The sequence below is a fragment of the Lutra lutra genome, chromosome 8 (genome assembly GCF_902655055.1).
Source record: "Lutra lutra chromosome 8, mLutLut1.2, whole genome shotgun sequence".
Taxonomy (NCBI): Eukaryota; Metazoa; Chordata; class Mammalia; order Carnivora; family Mustelidae; genus Lutra; species Lutra lutra.
In genome coordinates, this window is record NC_062285.1 from 29228659 (window position 1) to 29248974 (window position 20316).

Genomic DNA, 20316 nt, shown 5'->3' on the forward strand with positions numbered 1-20316 from the left:
CATGCAAGCCCTACAAATCATACCTACATACTTTTTACACATTTTATTTCTTCCTTAGTCTCCATGGTTTCATTTGGATTTTTGTTGTTGTTGTTCTGCTGTTGAATCAGTTATCATCTTATTTATCAAGAAAATACTAGTGACAAATTCTCTCCATTTTCATTCTTCTGAAAGTTGTCTTTATTTTTCCTCCTCTGTGAACAATATTATTATTATTAAGGGGGTTCTGGACACAAGTCCAATATATGGGACCGGGGGGGGGGGTTCCCTCACAGAAACAATTCTTGGACACCAATGCGGTGTCCTACAGTTCAATTCAATTCTGACACTACATATCAGGAGATAGTGTCAGATCCCATATATTAAGGGCTCAATCCTCCAAGACTCCCCACACTTCCAACTTTAAATGCCAGTTGGCAAGTCGAGGGTATCACCTGGGCTTTTGACAGACTGGCTATCAACTGGAGGTTCCAATGACCATCCTCTTCCTTTGGTTTAATTTGCTAGAGCAGCTCACAGATCTCTTGAGAAGCATTTTACTGGTTTATTATAAAAGGATAGAAGTCAAGAACAGCTGGATGGAGGAGATGCGTAGGGCAGGGTATATGGGAGGGGACACAAAGCTTCCATGCCCTCTTCCTGGTGTGCCACCGTCCCAGCACCTCCACCTGTTCACCAACCTGGGAACTCCCCAAACCCAGCCTGCCCTTTTGGGTGTTTTTTTTTTTTTAAATATTTTATTTATTTGACAGAGAGAGAGAGAGAGCGAGAGAGATAGATATCACAAATAGGCAGAGAGGCAGGCAGAGGGCGGGGGGGGGGGAAGCAGGCTCCCTGCTGAGCAGAGAGCCCAATGCGGGGCTCGATCCCAGGACCCTGAGATAATGACCTGAGCCGAAGGCAGAGGCTTAACCCACTGAGCCACCAGGCGCCCCTGCCCTTTTGGGTTTTTATGAAGGCTTCATTGCATAGGCATGAATGATCAAATCACTGGCCTTTGGTGACTGATTTAACCTCCAACTCCTCTCCCCTCCGTGGAAATGAGGGTGGTGGGACTGAAAATTCCAAACTTCTAATCACATGGTTGTTTCCTTTGGTAACCAGCCCGTCTTTACGTGCTCCAAAAGTCAATTCACTAACATAAACCCAGTTGTGGAGGAAAGGGGCTTGCCATGAAGACCTCCATTTCACCTTTATGGCTCTGAAGTGATTGCAGGAACTGAGGACAAAAGACCAAATATTGTAACAACAAATGTTCCCATTGTTCAAGAAATCCCAAGGATTTTGGGAACTGTGAGCCAGGAATTATAGGCAAAACCCAAATACACATGAGAAATATACATTTGATCCCTCAAATGACCAAACATATATTTCTCATAAGTCACAAGTATAGAATTCTAGGTTGGCAGTTTACTTCTAGCACTTTATAATTTTTATTGAGAAGTCCACAACCAATTTTACTATTGCTCATTTGGAAGTAATATATCCTTTTTCTTTTCTTTTTAATTTCTGGCAGTTTCTCCTCAATGCTTTAAGATGCAGTTTTGTGTTTATTGTTTGTTTGTATAGCTTCCTCCATCTATGGCTTTCCAATTTTCAATCTCTTTTAGACAATTCCCAGCCATTATCTCTTCAAATAATTCTTCTACTATATCCTCTCTCACCTTGCCTGGAAATCCTACATGTATGCTAAACTTTTTTCACCGTGTCCTATATAACCCTTTTGCTCAATTCTTTATCTTCTATCCTTTTCTATCTCTGAGTTTCAGTCTGGATATGTTCTTTTGACATATCTTCTGGTACAATTCTTTCTTTAGCTGTGTCTAATATATAAGCTTGCCTTTGAGCTCTTAATTTCAGTTTCTATATTTTTCAGTCCCAGAATTTCCATTTGAATCTTAATAATTTCTAGTTCTATACTGAAATGCTGTATCTTTTCATTTAATGTCTTGAACTTGCTAATCACAGCTTTTGTAAAGAAGGACAATGGCAGTATTTGGAACTCACATGTAACTGCTTCTATTATCTATTTTTTTCTATTGATTTTCATCAATTACTGCTTTATTTTCTATTTTTAAGTTGAATGCCAAACATTGCTTCTGAAAATTGTGGATATTCTGGATGATTCTACAGTCCAGCAAAGAGACTAAATTACTTTTAAAATAGTAAACATATCCTTGCCCTCTTTTTTTAAAAATTTTTTTAAAATTTTTTATAAACATATAATGTATTAGCCCCAGGGGTACAGGTCTGTGAATCGCCAGGTTTACACACTTCACAGCACTCACCATAGCACATACCCTCCCCAGTGTCCATAACCCCACCCCCCACTCCCGACCCCCCTCCCCCCAGCAACCCCCAGTTTGTTTTGTGAGATTAAGAGTCTCTTATGGTTTGTCTCCCTCCAGATCCCATCTTGTTTCATTTATTCTTTTCCTACCCCTCAAACCCCCCACATTGCCTCTCCACTTCCTCATATCAGGGAGATCATATGATAGTCGTCCGACTGACTTATTTCGCTAAGCATAATACCCTCTAGTTCCATCCACGTCCTCGCAAATCTTGCCCTCTTTTCTTATTGTGGCTTAATTTGCATACAGGGAAATTCAAAGACCTTAATAGTTTGAGGAACTTTGACAAATACATAACCCATGCCCCTATAAAAATATGGCACATTTTATCACTTCTTATGTCTCCTTCCGAATAATTTCCCACTCCATGGAAAATAAATTCCAAGAGATGAATGAATAAACAAATTGTGGTTTAGACACACAACGGAACACTACTCAGCAATAAAAACACTGTGGCACACACATCATAGGTTCTGGGTGAATCACAAAACATTCTGCTGAATCAAAGAAGATGAACAGAAAAGAGTGAATTAGTATGGTTATATTTACATGACTCAGGAAAAGTCAAATCTCATCTATAGTTATAGAAAGCCCATCAGTGTTTGCTTGGAGGCACATGGAATCTCTGGGAAAGAAGAAAACTGTGGTAGTGGTTTACATGGGTATATGCATTTGCCAAAACTAATCAAACTGTACACTTAAAGTGGGTGTGTTTTATTGTATGTAAATTATACTCCAGTAATATTTAAAAAGGTTATCCAGCTTTTCTAGCTGTTTTCAGCTGGAAGGTTCATCTGATGAAAGTTAATCTGTCACAGCAGCCAAAGTGTAAGTGTATTAATATAGTTTTGCATATTATGTCAGCCATACTGCTTAATATTATCAGTTCTGTATTATCTGCAGGTTTTAATGCCTAAGTCATTAACAGAAAATTTTTAACAACATGGTATTAAGACAATGTCTTAGGTCACTCAAAAGCATTCTGGTTGTCTATCACCAAGCTACTTTATTAGTACTCTCACTATGCAATGGCTGGATATTTCCCTAAAAATAATGGAAGATAACTTATTTTTATCTCTCTATCCCCAGGACATAGTGTACAATTTCACCAAAGTCTTTGCTGAATTCAAGATTATACTTACAGCATTCTTTTCATCAACCATTTTTTAACTTCAGAAAAAATTGTCATTTTGAGACTTATGAATACTTTCTCTATTATCTATCAAACATCACTGACATATGTTCTTGGACTCCATCTGCAACTTCTTCAAGAACCAGAAGCATACTGGGATATAGCTGGCCTGGTCCTGGGGATAGAGTCATTTAAAACTTTTCATGGCTTTTCTTTGTTCTGCAATCATAACTCTATTTATTTAATACTTTCCTATTTAAAGACCATTTTGTTTACTGGAGATGTAGGCCTTGTACGTCATAATCTGAATATAGCTTATAAGGCACTTTTAGCAGACGTCAGGACAGTTGAAGGCCTTAATTCAATGGATTATTTCTTGGTGTTATATAATCTGTATTAAGCAGACATCAAATTTTCTAAATAGGTAAGTGGCATCATGTAAATTATACTAAAGTGCTGCATATATCCTTTTATTTTCTCTTACTTTTCATCATGCTTCTTAGATTCACATATTCCCTTACAAATAAATGCCTTATTTAGGTATCACACAACTTGCCTTTCCAATGCAATCTATTGCACTTGAATTGAATCAATGTATTTCTCCATTTTCATCTGGTATGATGTGTTACTTTTGAAAATTCTGATAATCAAATAAAAATCAATGCCCTTTTTAAACAGATACCCAAAAGATTTGCTTTTTGTTATAGTCTAATAATTTCACTAGCCTATGTCTTGGTATTGGCTATTTTAGGTCAATATTAATTATTTGCTGCACTTTTCCAAAATGGGATTTCAATTCTTTCCTAATTTCAGGTTTCTTGAAATTTTTTTTACTTGTCTTGATTTTAGTTAATTCCATGTTTGATCTTCTTTGCCTATCTTCAACGACACTTTTTAATCTTTAAAAAACCTTTTCCTAAGTCTTTAAGGAAAATTTTTTAAGAAAAATTTTTTTAAAAAACAAATTTTTTTATACCTTCTGTTCCTTTTAGGGTATTGTTTTCTTTATATGCTCTTATGTTTCTATTTACAACTCTGAAATATTTCCTTCTATTTCTAATTCTTTTCTGAGTTGTCAAGCTATTTCTTTTAATTCTGTTTGTTGTTCTTTCATGTCTTATGTCATTTCTTTAAAACTTCGAGTTCTTTTTGCAATAATAGGTTACAGTTTTCTTTTGCGGGCATGTTTTCTGGCATGCTTCCATTTTCCACACAGATGTTATTCTGCTCTTTATTCTTTTTTCTTATAATTTTCTTTGGGATTTGGCCTTGAATACTATTATTTTGCTCATTTTTGCATAAAATTAATTTTCTTGAACTTTTGAAATAGGATTCAGAAAAGCTTCATTAACAGATTCATTCTTATGTTTCTTTGTATTTAAAAAAAAAAATGACAGCTTGATTTCTGGGATTTCCTAGCTCTACTTTCTTTCCACACTTGGAACAAGACAATCTTTTTGGTCTATTGTCCTAATCCTGCTCAATTTTGAGTCTACTCTCAGCAACTTTTCTTCAATGTGACTTGTCCTGGAAGAAAGCTCGGGCAAGTTGGTTTTGAGAATTCCCAAGGCCTAGAATGTTTTAGCCCCTTAAGTCCTGATGGTTATATTGTGGTTTTCCTGTTCTCAATCCTAACAGATGCTACCCTGTTGCTTCTTTCTTGTTCCTCCCTCTGAGATACCGATATCATTGCAGATCTTGGTGGTGTTGGTGCTTTAATCCCACCCACTAGTATCTGGAGGGTTGTGAAGATACCCTCATTACTTCGTTTTACCATCAATGTGATTATGTTGTTGTTTTAATGTGTGAACTGAAAAGCTATGCTGTTGCCTCCACCATCTTCCCAGAATCCTCTCCATGTATTTAATTTTATACAGAAGTAGGGTGTGGATTTTTTGTGGAACCACTGTAGTCATTAAATCCATGCTTTTCCTAACACTTTCATTGAGAATGTTCCACTTCACATCTTATTGTTTCATGCCAAGATAATCCGTTTGTTTAAAACCAGGCCTCATCAATTCAAACAATGCTTCATCAAAGCCTTCAACACTTCTTATATTTGACAAACTCACCTTACAAATCACCTCAACAAGTACTCAAGAATTATGTCACGCTTAACATGCTACCCAATTATGTAGCAATAATCTTAGCTCAATCTCAACAGACTGGCATGACCACAACACAAATAGCCAATTTGGAAGGCACACTAATAAAACTACTTGAGATTGGTCATTTTGAAGGCACCTACTCAAAACAGGTATATGTCAGAATTAAATATATGCCAGTTGTCAGATTACCAATCTCAAAACTATAAACATAAAAGCAGGGATTCCATTGGTTTTGTTTACCATTTTATCCCCAGAGGTTAACACTGTGCTTAAACATCTTAAAAAAATACACTGAATCTGTTGAATGAATAAATGGGCTCTTAGCAGATTGTTGTATTAACTTTCTTCCCAACTTCAGTTGTTTCCGTTTAAAACAGCAATTGCATATTGTCTGCTGCTGGCTTTGTAGAACCATTCATGCAAACTGAATACACAACAGTCCTTTAGAGTCAGAAGATGGGTAAAGAAGGTTGTCACTGTTTTGGCAATGCTCAGACAATCAATTTGGCTAATATAACAAGTCAGGAGACAAGGACATGATCAGAGAGGGCAGTCATAAGATGCAGCCGGATGTCAGGAATGTTACATCAGATCTGGTCATCTAACATAATGGGTTGAATTCCGGGAACCTCGCAGAACTAGGTCATCCAGAGACACTGAGATCGCTCCTTATAAAAGGTTTAGTTTCCTCCTTGACACAGCTGCGTTGGCTTCCCTAGAGGCCTTTGATTCCTCTTTAAGTCTAACTCCCCTCCAGGAAACCTGAACACTTTGGACACAAGAGCCTCAAATAAGTCTCAAAACAGCCTCTGTGAGTAGCCACTCATCTGATCATCTAAAGCAAACAGCAACTACTGAGACAGAGGAGGGGAGGGACGAGAAAAGAAAGGCAGAAAACACAGAAAGAAGCATTTCATATTAAAATGTACTTCTTAATGAACAGATAGGAGGGCAGTTTTGTTAATTTTACTAGAATGGCAAAGCTTCTTCACCCTCTGATTTGCTTAAGTCTGAAGGGAAGCATTCTGTCAATGGGCTGGGTTAATGAAAATAAGTAACCGACTATTAAACTCACTACCTAGAAATACTAAGATACTTATTAACAGAAACCCTTCACAACAGGTTGAAAATACAACAGTAGCATCTTCTTCAACCAGGGCATTATATATGTCAACTATGCATAAAAGTACCATCTTTAAGAGAATCTGGTCTGGGACCCTTAAACATTTTGATAAAGACAAAAATGAAAAATGCTAATTACCATCTAGTCTATGGAATCTATGTACCATGTCACTGTCCATGCATGAGTAAGCATCTGGTGAAATCATGTGCTGATCGACTTACTCTCAGACTATCAAAAATTTCCCTATATCCATGGCTAGATGTCACTCTTATTTAAAGAGAAATTTTGTACACAGGCTCTTCAAGATCTCCATATCCCATAAAGGGCACTATTAAAAATCAAAAGTAGGGATACCTGAGTGGCTCAGTTGGCTAAGCATCTGCCTTTGGCTCAGGTCATGGTCCCAGGGTTCTGGGATGAAATCCCGCATCAGGCTGGCTCCTTGCTCGGCTGGGAGCCAGCTTCTCTCTCAGCCTGCCACTATCCCCCCACCCCCTGCCACTTTTGCAGTCTCAAATAAATGTTAAAGAAAAAAAAAAAAGGTAAATATGAGGTGAAGGAACTTGGATCTCAAGGGAATGCGCTAATTAGAACCATTTCCTTCATCAGTTATTCAGTCCCTAAAATATGATTTCAGAAAATCTTACCCAAGGTGAAAATTCCCAAAATCTCAATAAGAATACTGTGACATAACCTCAGAAATATTATCTCAGTATAGCATTCCTACACTTCCCAGAGAACACTGTCACCTCAGGCTTTTCTTAAACTGCAGTTTCAAACAGATTTTTACCAAATTGCAAGCATTTTAATGGAGCTGTAATAGAAGTCAAATCACATTTACCACCTTTCCAGATGCCCTCATGAGAGCATATTATGGGACAATTATTCAAAGTTTGGCAGACCTTTATAAAAATGTTCTTTGATTTTAAACTCTTCTGGTGTCATGTACTTGAGATAAGCATGAGGGAGAATTATGAAATATTATATGTTTTAGAGCACATATTTTTTGAAAGAACTTTGTATTTTTAAGTTTCAATATGCCATACAAATAAAAATTAACTTAGCTTGAAAACAGATGCTACCAATATGCAGAGAAGTTACTAGTTTCTTCCTCAAATGGTATTATTTGAACATTCCAGGATAGGCTTTACTTAAATCGATCACAAACTTTAGAGAGACATAATGTAACTAACCAAGATATTTCTTCCCTTCAGTTTTAGGCTTAACATTTTCTGCTTCCATTAAGTAAGGCTGTGAATGTGCGGGTCCCTATTGGTTCTGTCCTGCTTTATTAATCAATGAGACTCAGTTTTACTTGAGTGTCTAAGAGTCCCATTTCTCTTCCCTAAATATAAACAATCTCTCAAAATGCCAGGAGGAGAAAGAAGGCCTTGAATGTTATGCCGAATGCTCACTGGTCACTCCACAGTGAGCTTACGGAGTTTGAGGTCTACCTCTGCAAAGGCCCTGTTGATAAGAGCTTCCACAGCCTCTTTTGTTGCTCCGATGTCACCAGGAATTTTATCAACATTACAAGATTCATGACGTAGCAAGTTTCAATGCTACTTGCAGCGTGAGCCACTACCAATAGAACTATGTGATGTAGGAACCAGCATTAATAATTTTAAAATCTTTACCAGAAACAGTTTTTCTGAAAACATAGAGAGGAAGTAAAACAAAGCCGGGGGCGGGGAGGGGTGGATTGATGAGGGGGGAAAAAAAAGAAATCAAACTTTAGATTCTAAATACATTTTGTAGTGGCTTGTTAAACAGTTACCTTGTTCCACAAGTGCTCTGTTTATGAGAGTACCATGAAAGTGCTTTTTTTTTTTTCTTTCCTTTTTTTCCTGTGGGAGAAGGGAAGCAATGAAGGAAATGAAAGAGTTCATTTAAGTGCCATATTCACATAAGGCTAATTTGTAAAAACTCAATCCAGCTGAATATATTTACAGCCACCACTGGCCCACAAAACTGCAGTTGAGAAGACTAATTGAGATTCTTCAGGAGACGTCCCTTGTCTTTAGTAGTTACAGAATGTCTCATTAGGCATTCTGTGCCTCCCCCTTCTCTAGAATACTGAGTCTAACTCTGCTTGGCCTGGGTCTGCGGCTTGTGAATTTCCAGTAGATTCTAATTCACCATTATTATAAGGCTGTTGATTTTGTTTTGCGGCCCCCTTCGCTTTCTGGTTTTGGGGGGTTTTTTTGTTGTTGGTTTTTTGTTTTGGGGTTTTTTTTTTTTTTTTTTTAGTTTAAAATTGAAGTTTCACTTAAAAGAACTGTATTACTTATATTCAAATACTATTTAAAAAAAAAAAAAAAACAGAATTGTGCCCCACATCCAGGAATCTAACATTCAGGCTACAGTCCCTATTAAACACCATCTCTAGTCTTGTACTGGAAACGTGCTTTCTATAAAAGAGGATCATTAGAGCTGATGGCTAGAGTTCAGAGAGACTAGCAAACTCCATAAAATCTTATTTTCTACCCATTTTCAATTCTCTATATAGATGCGATCTTTGAGCATTTGGCTTTTATTAGGCCAGCGAGAACATGATGCCATTTGACTATTTTTATTTTCCTCGTTACTAAAATGACATGTTGTAGACTCCTCTGTGTTGCCTAAAGATGTTGGAGAAATTAGTGTCATGGGAAACCACGTGTTTACTTTAAATATTTAATTAGAGGGTCTCTCCCATGAGCTGGAAAAGAATCTCTTAGCAAAATTACGGAATAACTCTTTTCCCTCTCACTGCTATCTTAACATCTAGTATCACAGGCTGACAAAGAAGCCTGTATGGAGCTGAACTAGCCTGAAGGTCTCCAGGTATCTGCCATCATGACTATTCTTCAGTTTTCACCGGTACGTGAAGCAGTGACTCACACACACACATTTACATACACATCCACATGTACATGTACATACCCATCTGCCTATGCCCAGGTTAGCTGAATTATTCCATTTGTGCTTTTCCCATAAGAAAAAAAAAAACTGCAGATTTGCTTCTAACTAAAAAGTAATGTCATTTTTCCAGAGTAAAGGTAAAATTCCCTACAGTTGTAAAATTTAAATAAGTATTTTTCTTCTAATTAAATGTAATTACATATTTGAATATACTATTTCTTTTAATTTCTAACTACTTTTCTAAAATGACATTCTAAAGGAAGGTCTATTAGTAAATGAAACTCCACTGCCAATTTATTTCAGCCTTTAATATATTGTCTACTAAAAATCAAGTTGTCAAGACAGGAAAATATTACTGGTTTTGTTATTACAAAAAAAAAAAACAAGTGAGAATTTTTAATTCACAAAGGATGAAAACACAAGACACTGATCTCACTGTACATACAATATTACAATAAACTAATTAGCTGCAGACTAATAAAACATTTAAGACTCCACATACATACATATGTACTTTGAAACAAGAAACACAGGACAATTTTAATCTTTGTTATGTCCACAGCTACCAAGAGAAAGAGCATCACTGGTTTGAATCTAATGGTTTTGCTGGCATACAATCACTATATAGGCCAGTTCTAAAGCATATTGTATTGTTCAGGACATTATTAGGCAAATATAAACGTTCTCATTTTGGGGCTTTTTCTCCCTGCCCAAAACAATCTGCTTTCCACAGCTATCAAGTAGGTTGGTTTGTTACCAATTCAACAAGACCACAACAACAAACAATATTTTTACCACAAAATTCACGAGAGATTTTTAGGCAGATTGTATAAAAACTACTTGTTCCCAAGGAAGGCAACCTGTTAATTACAAATGCAATTCTAAGAAAAGGAATCTTGGTCACAAATCATTCACTTTCAAATATTGATGAAGAAATAAAAACTGGAGGGGGGAGAGTGGAGGAGGTATTGGCATGGCAGGGAGTAGAAAAAGTATGAAAAAATGAAGAAAATATATTTACCACAAGAAATCTTGGATTCAGTTGATTTTTTAAAAATGAGGTATAAGAGTATGCCAGTAAATGCAAAAACAAGAAAAAAATTAAAAACCAAAATGCACATTTCCAATGAAAAATCTCTAAACCTCTTATAGTTTTCTTTATTCAGATTAGACATTTCATATACATCAGTTAATCTAGAAAAATACCTCTTAAAATATCTTCAACAGACCATGCTCTCTGTAACAAAACCTTCCAAACCCTGTTTTATTATACAAATCAATCTACATTAGTAATGTAAAAAGAAATTCTCAAATTTAGCAGTCATTTTCCATTTGACATCCATCTAATTTACATATGGGTTTCCACTATTCGTACTGCAGTTTAGAATTTTGTAATAAATTTTTTCTAATGTATTCTGTACATATTAAATTATCTAAAAGGTTCCTCTTGTAGTGCATTTACCATTTAGCAAGTCTATTCAGTATTTTTCCAGTACCATTTGCATTACAGTGATTTGCCTGTAAATGTAATTAAAAATCTAAAAGTGCACACAGTTAAGTTTCTCAAATAACAGCCTATTTCTGGAGGAACCTAATATTCACGGAAAAGATTACCAGTATCATGATTAGAAATGTCAGGTTAGGATGTACTCTGAGACTATACAACAAAATTATATACATAAGCTAAAGGACATTAAGTCTTTAGCTTATATTTACATCAAATAATGTCTATTTCCACAGGGTCATACCAAGAACTCAGTATGGCACTAGATATAATTAGGATTGTTAGCTACAAATCAGGGTAGCAGAGACAGCCCCAAAATACCCTGAACTGACTTATGCTAAATTAAACTCCAGTATATCACAGTGTGTTAAGTAATATTAGTGTGCTGCCCAAACAAGCGACTAAGACACCCATCCAATAGGGACAATGTGCAACACCGTGAAGGTGGCAAGCCTTCGCCAAGGAATTACATCTGCTTATGATGAACTGTAGTACTTAAGACTGCCACTGCAGAACCTCTGAAAAAGAAATACACAGGTTTGAAAAAGGATATACTTCATTTTGTTTAGAATGCCCAAGAGCGTCTTCAAAATAACGGATAGTGAGTACTATTCTATCAAGTGATGAATCTAACGAATGATGAGAAGAAATTCTACATTATCCAGTTTGAGAAAAAAAAAAAACATGTTTTTCTTACCAAATTATCCAGTGTATATGACTGGTTAGAATTGCAAGTTTCAATTTTTACTGAAAATCAGAGTATGAAATGCAAACATTCAGGATAAAATTAATTCAAAATTACACAGTTATATCAACTTGCAACAAAGCAGCAAATATGAGGGCCTAATACACATCTTGACTCCCATTCCCTTCTGATCCCTCAAAAAAGTGCAAAATCAAAGAGTCACTGCTTGGTCCAAAAATAAAATACATCATGTTTAAGGGCTTGAAATCTGATGGAATCCAGCTTCTATTCCACAGGTTGTCTTCTGTAAGAATCAACGCCCGAAGATGGAATTTATTTCCAGCAGAATTAATTCTACAATCTGATTTTGGTAGACAGTATGAACTGCTATATTACCAGTCTCTTTCTCTGGCTTTAACAGAGTGGGACCAAAAACAATTGCTATACTCTGATAAGTCATTCGGTTTTTTTCTCCATTTTCTATAACTCTAAGGGGGGAAAAATAAATTGTTAAAGAGAATATAAAACATACAACAGGAAAAATTCTTCAAATTGCATTATAAACATAAACAGTTTGCACTTAGAAATGAGAAATAGTGCTCATCTTCCTAAGATACATTCAAGCTACTTAAAACCAAGTAGAATTCAGTCTAAACGTCATATGAAGGCTTCTTTTGGATAAACACTGCTGAAAGGTATAATTATATCCACTCTAACAAACTTTGTACGTGTGATATTTCAGCTTAGTGTTTAAAGTAAGACACAGACTTAAGTCTGAACTACAATTCAGGTTACAATAATTACTCCACTAGGGTGATGGGGGAAAATTTCATTAGTATACAGATTAAATTTTCATTTTACTAATTCTATATTTGTTTGTTTGATTTTCAATCTCCTTCACTGGCATAATTTGCTATTCTAGTGTTCTGTCAGAAGGCAAAAATCAGTTATTAAAATGGCTATGTAGTCACCTGAAAGCCATGATGGCTTTTTTTCCAAGGTAATTTAATAGTCCTCATTTCATAACCAAAATCTTATTTTCAGGTTAAGTTAAACAACAATTTCTAAACCCTTACATGCTAGGCCTTATGTAGATGCCTCGCATATAATATTTACTTTAAGTATTTTTCATACCAGACCATTCTACCAGACAAGGCCCAAAGGAATTCTCTTTCTCAAGCTACAAAGACAGCAAGTAGCACAGCTGGAATGTGAACCAGTGTCTGAGGGACCCTGGCCTCATGACTACTATACCACACCTCATAACTGTGCACTTCTCTTACCTTTTTCTTTTTTTCTCCCTAATTACTATTTCTTTTCTGTGGTGAACCTCTTACCTTTTGAGATGTCTAAAAAGAATCTGCATTGTATCTTGATTTGGCTTTGGCAACTGTCTGATGAGGTCCTTAACAGCAGTGACTCGCTGTCTTGGTTCTTGTTCTTTTTAAAAAAAAAAAAAAAGAGAGAGAGAGAGAGAGAGAGAGATAATGAGAGATTATGCATGAAATTGAAAATAGTGACATATTTTAGAACCTAACATTTGGTAATACACAGTGACATCTGGTGGCCACATTTAAAACTTCTGAAGTAAAACAATCCTTTGAAATAATTTAAAAGAAAGGATCAAACAATGTAGTGGCTTAATCGGTACAGAGGACTTTCAGCATGTAGAAAAAACACTGAGTATAATGACATACTTACTAATTGCATTAACAAAATCATTAAAATGGTTAAATGTAAAAAGAGGTTCTGGTAATTCTCGAAAAAACATTTTGAGTGCTCCAGTAATAACATGAATATCTTCCCATTTACTATCATTCAAGTCCAATTTCTCATCTGAAAAACAGAACAGGAAATTTTTTTAAATAACTTTAAACCAATTCTAAAAGTTAAGAGTGCCCTTTTTTTTTGCACATAACAACAGGGAGTAAGATCTTACCATGATTGACTGCAAATCTCAATTTCTGGATCACAGCAAGGTTGCCACTTACTCTGTATATCCCATCAATATCCAAACCTAAGAGAAAATTACAGTATTTTTGTATTTAAAGTCAGTCTTTGCCTTTTCTAAAGATGCCTGCATGTTTCAGAATCCTTATTCATTAACATAAGCCCAAAATCAAATGGACAAATACTCTTTTCCTCTAACTGGCTTTTTTATAGATGCTTGGCAGAGGGAGAGGGGGTGGAGATACACTCTGAATTCTATTTAATAAACAGGAACAATTCTACTTTGTTTACCATGTAGACTGTGGATCATCTCAAAAAAAATCATCCCATTAAACTTGAAATACTAACAATTTAAGATAAACTTCTAAACCTGGGGAAACAAAGTAAAGGAAACAAAGATAAAACCATTCCATCCATTTTTGGGCACATTTCATAATGTAAATGTACATATTCAAGCACTCTTTTAAAAATGGTTGTCCTATTAAGTGCTTGTAATAAATAAACTTAATAATGAATTAAAATAAAAACTGATAATTTGATGTAGTTTATTCATTTTTTTTAATATGTGGAATAGAATCATGTGGAATTCACCCAAATAAGCCTAAAAAATCCAAATATTCATTAAATGATAATGCTGTACACATTTAAGAAAGCACATTATCTGATTTGCTATTCACAGAAATTCAAATAAAGGCACAGTATCTCCATTGTCATGTTGACAAGAAAGTCAAAGACAAGATCTGAAATTGACAGAAACTACAAATTATGCAAATGTTTTAATTTTACAAGATGTTTTTGATGATGTACAAGTTAATGTGATTCCCATCATGATAGTTATTTTCTAGTATAAATATTAGGTTAAGATCAACCAAAATATAAATTGATTTGTCTTACTTAACAGGAAATGGCATAAGAAGGTGTGTCTCTTTAGACATTTTATCGTTGATGTAACAAGTTTTAAAATGTCATCTCATTTTTATTATAAAGAGAAGCAATTTGCTCTCGGTAAGTAAACACAATCGCCTATTTTCTACACTGTCAAATCACTTTCTAATAAACTCAGTTTCATAATCACCACCTTCTTCATTTTAAGCAAAGGCCAACTCCAAGTGGCTTCAAAGAATACCATACACTTAATCAGATGGAAGTGCTGAGTTTTAACAGGTGCCTGGAAAGGTCTTCATTTAAAACAGATATACGTAATCATTAAAACATGTAAGTTTTGCAAACGATGCCTTTCTTAACATCTACGACTCAAAATCATAAAAATCCCAAGGATTCTGATGGCAAAACAATGGGTTAGTGTGCTTAACATAAAAAAAAAAAAATTCAATTCCTTACCATACGCTTCAACATGTTCAATGCATAACTTCACAAATTTTGGCACTGTGCCATTTTCTCTCTGACAAAGGTTAGCAAGATTGGCTCCAAATACCTGATCTGAAAAGAGATTTTATTTTTTAAAATCAACCACCCTGCTAAAATCGAGTTTGCAAAACGGTAATCACATTAATGGTGCTACAGAAGACATACAATGCACCCTGACGTGGTCTGCTGTGACTCACGCCCTCTGTGAGCTGTCTACCTATTCCAATTCCACCTCAAACAATTTTCCTGCTTTACTCAACTCCAAGAACACCCCATTTTCACCTGAAAGCCTTTTAATTTTCTACACCTTTTGCAGAGATCCATCCTCTCCCCCCAAACTTAGCTCCTCTTATCACTCCCACCCTCAGCCAAACTGTCATCTCCTTAGAAAAACCTTATGATCAGCCTAAGGTAACCCAGTTACAGTCACTCCCTATTTCATTACCAAGGTAGACTGCTCATAGTAGTCATAATTATCTGGTCTGTCTCTTGTTCTTATGGAAGTTTCATGAGGGCAGGGACCTCATAATTCTCAAACCAAAAGGTATTCATGGCACGCAGGCTCACGCCCAGTACTTAGTAAATATTTTTTATTTTTCAAATTTTTTTAAATATTTTTAAATTTTTTTAAACTATTATTTTTTAAACTATTTTTTAATTTTTTAATTAAATATTTTTTAAACTAATATTTTTTTAATATTTTTTAAACTATTAAAACAAGCATGGTGCACACCCATCATGTGCTAACCCTTGATTTCACAAAGTACATTCCAAAGGCTGTTCTATTAATCTTTTAACCCAACACTTCTGAAATGCCACATTAGTGCTAACTATTCAGGGAAACAAAGTATTTGAAGTCCTGAACAAATAAAAATAAATAAATAAAGCAGCAACAGTTCATATTTCTCAACAAAAGGCCTGGTAAAAACTTAATAGCAATTTCTATTCACTGATTTGTCAGGTTTTTTTTTTTTTTTTTTAAAGTTCTAAACATAATATCCTAAATTCTTATGTGTTATCTGGATGTCCCTATTTACCTCTAACTCTTAAGGCTGTTAATCTGAATCACTTAATTAGCCAAACTCTACCAAGAAGTTTTAAATATCTTTTTAATGAAACCCATTCGCGTATTTTAATTTAGATGCTTTGCAAACAGATGTTCCAGCGATGGTCTTTTTTAGAAACTTTGAGGATATATTTATATATATTTTATATATTATTACCCTTATCTATGTCTTCATTTACTAATTAATGTCACTGAGTCCTTTATTAGAAAATTTCATCATTGAAATTAAAAGTGCTTGTAAAAACTAAAGGTATACAGGAAATGACAGATGCTGGGGAGGATGCGGAGAAAGGGGAACCCTCCTACACTGTTGGTGGGAATGCAAGCTGGTACAACCACTCTATAAAACAGCATGGAAAAAAAGTTGAAAATAGAGCTACCCTATGACCCAGCAATTGCACTACTGGGTATTTACCCTAAAGATACAAACGTAGTGATCCGAAGGGACATGTGCATCTGAATGTTTATAGCAGCAATGTCCAAAATAGCCAAACTATGGAAAGAACCTAGATGTCCATCAACAGAGGAATAGATAAAGAAGATGTGGCACATATACACAATGGAATACTATGCACCCATCAAAAGAAATGAAATCTTGCCATTTACGACAACGTGGATGGAACTAGCGGGTATTATGCTTAGCGAAGTAAGTCAATCGGAGAAAGACAACTATCATATGATCTCCCTGATATGAGGAAATGGAGATGCAACATGGAGGGTTTGGGGGGTAGGAAAAGAATAAATGAAACAAGATGGGATCAGGAGGGAGATAAACCATAAGAGACTCTTATCTCACAAAACAAACTAAGGGTTGCTGGGGGGAGGGGGGCCGGGAGGGGGGGGTGGGGTTATGGACATTGGGGAGGGTATGTGCTATGGTGAGTGCTATGAAGTGTGTAAACCTGACAATTCACAGACCTGTACCCCTGGGGATAAAAATACATTATATGTTTATAAAAAAATAAAATTTAATTAAAAAAAATAGACTATCTGCTCTGAAAAGCTGGGGGGGGTAAGGAACTAAAGGTATATACAAGTATATGTGATTTTAAAGAAGACTCTGCTATTAAGATCCTGTTAGTGCATTATTGCTATTGTTGCTTATAAATGAAATAATAAATATAAAAAATAATTAGGAAAAAACACCTTATACTAATTTTAGAATCATCTGGAATGAGAATTGAAGGCAAACAATCAAGATAAAATTGTTCATAGTTAAACTTTCTGTGTGCACTGAAAAATCAATTTTAATCATTCAAATGTATTTTAAACAAATGAACCTGGTAACTTCAAAGAATGAAAACATTTTTACTGTTAGAAATTTGTCAGTTTTTAATTTAAAATGTCTAACTTCTTATTCTGGCCAAAGTTCATTATTATAAACATCACTTCTACCTACCTTTAATGTAACCTTTTTCACGAACAGCTTGCAAAGTGGGGCGCCGTGTAAGAAACTTCTTCAAGTTTTTCTTGGTTTTTTTCTGTTCTGAAGAATCTATGCTAGACACTTTCGTGGCTTAAGACAAACGGATATTAAGCATTTCATAAAATAAAAACTTAACTGATGAAAATTGTTCCACCTAGCACTCAAAAATATTAATTTCATATGTAAAAATCAGTTATAAACTTATTCTAACTTTAATATAGTTTAAGAGTAGTATGTCAGGAATCAAGTTAACAAAGACCTAATTTCAAAGGGATAAACCCTTATCACCAAACACTGAAAACAAACTGTACCTTCTTTGATTTATATGGTAAGACACTGGTTATTCTAATTTATAATCAATTTCATAAATGATACTATTTATCTCCTTTGACTCTCCATCAGTTTTAGAAGGTAAAATGATGAGGGGGGAAAAAATGTCCATAGAACATAAAGAAGTCTATCCTGAAGTATCCTTATGGGACTAGGAGTCTAGAGATATATATATATCCATCATTATTATTTGTACTTTAAGTTAAACACACTTCATCATAATTACCTCCAAACTAAGAATGGGACCATCTGAAAAATTTCCTACATTGCCATAACTCTGATTTCTTTTTTGGTTCCAAAAAAAAAAAATACCCAAAAAGTAAATTTCTTGAAAAGAACCATATTTGAGGAAAGTTGAGAGCATAAAGAATATATTAGTTAATGGGGCGCCTGGGTGGCTCAGTGGGTTAAGCCTCTGCCTTCGGCTCAGGTCATGGTCTCAGGGTCCTGGGATCGAGCCCCACATCGGGCTCTCTGCTCAGCAGGATGCCTGCTTCCCTTCCTCTCTCTCTCTGCCTGCCTCTCTGCCTACTTGTGATCTCTGTCTGTCAAATAACTAAATAAATTCTTAAAAAAAAAAAAAAAAAGAATATATTAGTTAAGCATTAAAATAATCAAATCTTCATGTGTTTACACTGTTATATGTCAATGACAATGTCTGTTAATAGGCCTAACCTTCATTAGAATGTGGAAGAACAAAAGTAGAAATGATTTTCTAATCATTAATTAGAAATCATTAATTAGTTAATCCAAAAGTCAATTCAAGGTCAAAAATTTTCAGTTAAATGTGGACTTGTTAAAATATTTTTAACAAGTTCAGAGCCACAGCTAGTTTCCTATTTAAACAATGTAATTCACAAGGGGTCTGCATCAGAAAATGCTATTCTCAAATATGCTGGCTTTAGCATACACACACACACATATGTACACATACGTACACACACATACATATATATGAATGATCTGGGGATATGAATGCAGGCAGCTGTTCCTACACACTCCTATCCTAGCCCAGAGATGGTTGCCCAGTGTCCTGTGTGTACTATGTATGGTACATGTCCCATGACTTTTGACGTCTTAAAGTATAAGATTCTATCTAGATCTTAAATAGTAATTATATATTTTTAAATCAATATAGTTCAGCTTCCTGGATACCTCAATAGAAGTGCATTCTAATACACTTTTTTTCTCTTAAAGAATCACAACATCTTAAGATTAGTAAGATGCTGTATGGGTGCACACGATGAGGCTGAAAAGTAACAAGGAGTTAACAAGGAAGAGAGTACTCCTAAAACACTAAGATTGCAAATACCTGACCTTGGGATTTCCTGGTAACACTGGAGATTCCACTCAGCCTTTATATATTTAAAATACTCGAAAAGTAAGAGAAAATGCTCAAACAACTAACAAAACAGGTAAAGAATAACTTACAACGAAGTTTCTTAGGATCCTTATGGTCCTTCTCTTTATCATGCTTTTCTATTCCTGGGGAATCTGGTATCTCCTCTTCGATTGCTTCATCAGTTTCTGTCTATTGATTAGAGATTTCCCAAACATGTATTACTTTTGAGATTATTTTAGATGTAATAGCACAATTCTCAATATAATCAGTAACTGATCCTCCCAACTGATTTTAGGGACCCAGTCAGTACATAGTATATATGATATGATTTAGATACTTGGTAAATCTTTAAAAATATTCTTTTTCCCCCTAAATAGGGGGAATTAATTCTGAATTCCAAAAAAGAAAAAAATGCTGATTTTTCACAGGATAATGGGTTTATATACTGATGATGAGGCTATCTTCCCTCATGTAGATCAAATGCTTAAGAATAAGAAGATCAGGGGCGCCTGGGTGGCTCAGTGGGTTAAAGCCTCTGCATTCGGCTCAGGTCATGATCCCAGGGTCCTGGGATCGAGCCCCGCATCGGGCTCTCTGCTCAGCGGGAAGCCTGCTTCTCCCTCTCTCTCTCTGCCTGCCTCTCTGCCTATTTGTGATTTCCGTCTGTCAAATAAATAAATAAAGTCTTTAAAAAAAAATAAGAAGATCAAATGCTTAAGAATAACAAGAGTTAAAAGGTTCTGACCTACAAGCTATGGTGAGAGAACATGATGGAGCTACATTCTGTGCTAACAGTACAAGGCTAACTAGCCAATGGCACATTAATTTTTCACACTAACAATCTTTTCAAATTATATTTTCTATCAATAGCTAGTAATCGCACTCACAGATTTATGGATGTTAGGCACTGAAAGAAATCCTAGAGCTCATGTACAGCCTAACCAAAGTCTCTTCTGCAGGTTAAAAAAATTGAAGTGAGTTCTCAAAGCTAAAATTATTGCTTTGCCTTTCACACTGATGTCTTTGC

The 20316-nt window shown here is 35.3% G+C and overlaps 1 protein-coding gene across 4 annotated transcripts in view; it reads right to left on the minus strand.

The window, feature by feature from the left end:
* Positions 1 to 9911: 9911 nt before the first annotated feature.
* Positions 9912 to 20316, minus strand: part of ARHGAP12 (Rho GTPase activating protein 12) — a 109671-nt gene continuing 99266 nt past the window's right edge. For all 4 annotated transcript variants that reach the window (XM_047740870.1, XM_047740868.1, XM_047740869.1 and 1 more), the window contains 7 exons: positions 19379 to 19478; positions 17591 to 17707; positions 15099 to 15197; positions 13747 to 13824; positions 13509 to 13643; positions 13145 to 13247; positions 9912 to 12295 (listed from right to left, as the gene is read on the minus strand). In XM_047740870.1, the coding sequence (XP_047596826.1) occupies positions 12121 to 12295; positions 13145 to 13247; positions 13509 to 13643; positions 13747 to 13824; positions 15099 to 15197; positions 17591 to 17707; positions 19379 to 19478 (807 nt within the window). In that variant the 3' untranslated portion in view covers positions 9912 to 12120. The remainder of the gene's footprint in view (positions 12296 to 13144; positions 13248 to 13508; positions 13644 to 13746; positions 13825 to 15098; positions 15198 to 17590; positions 17708 to 19378; positions 19479 to 20316) is intronic.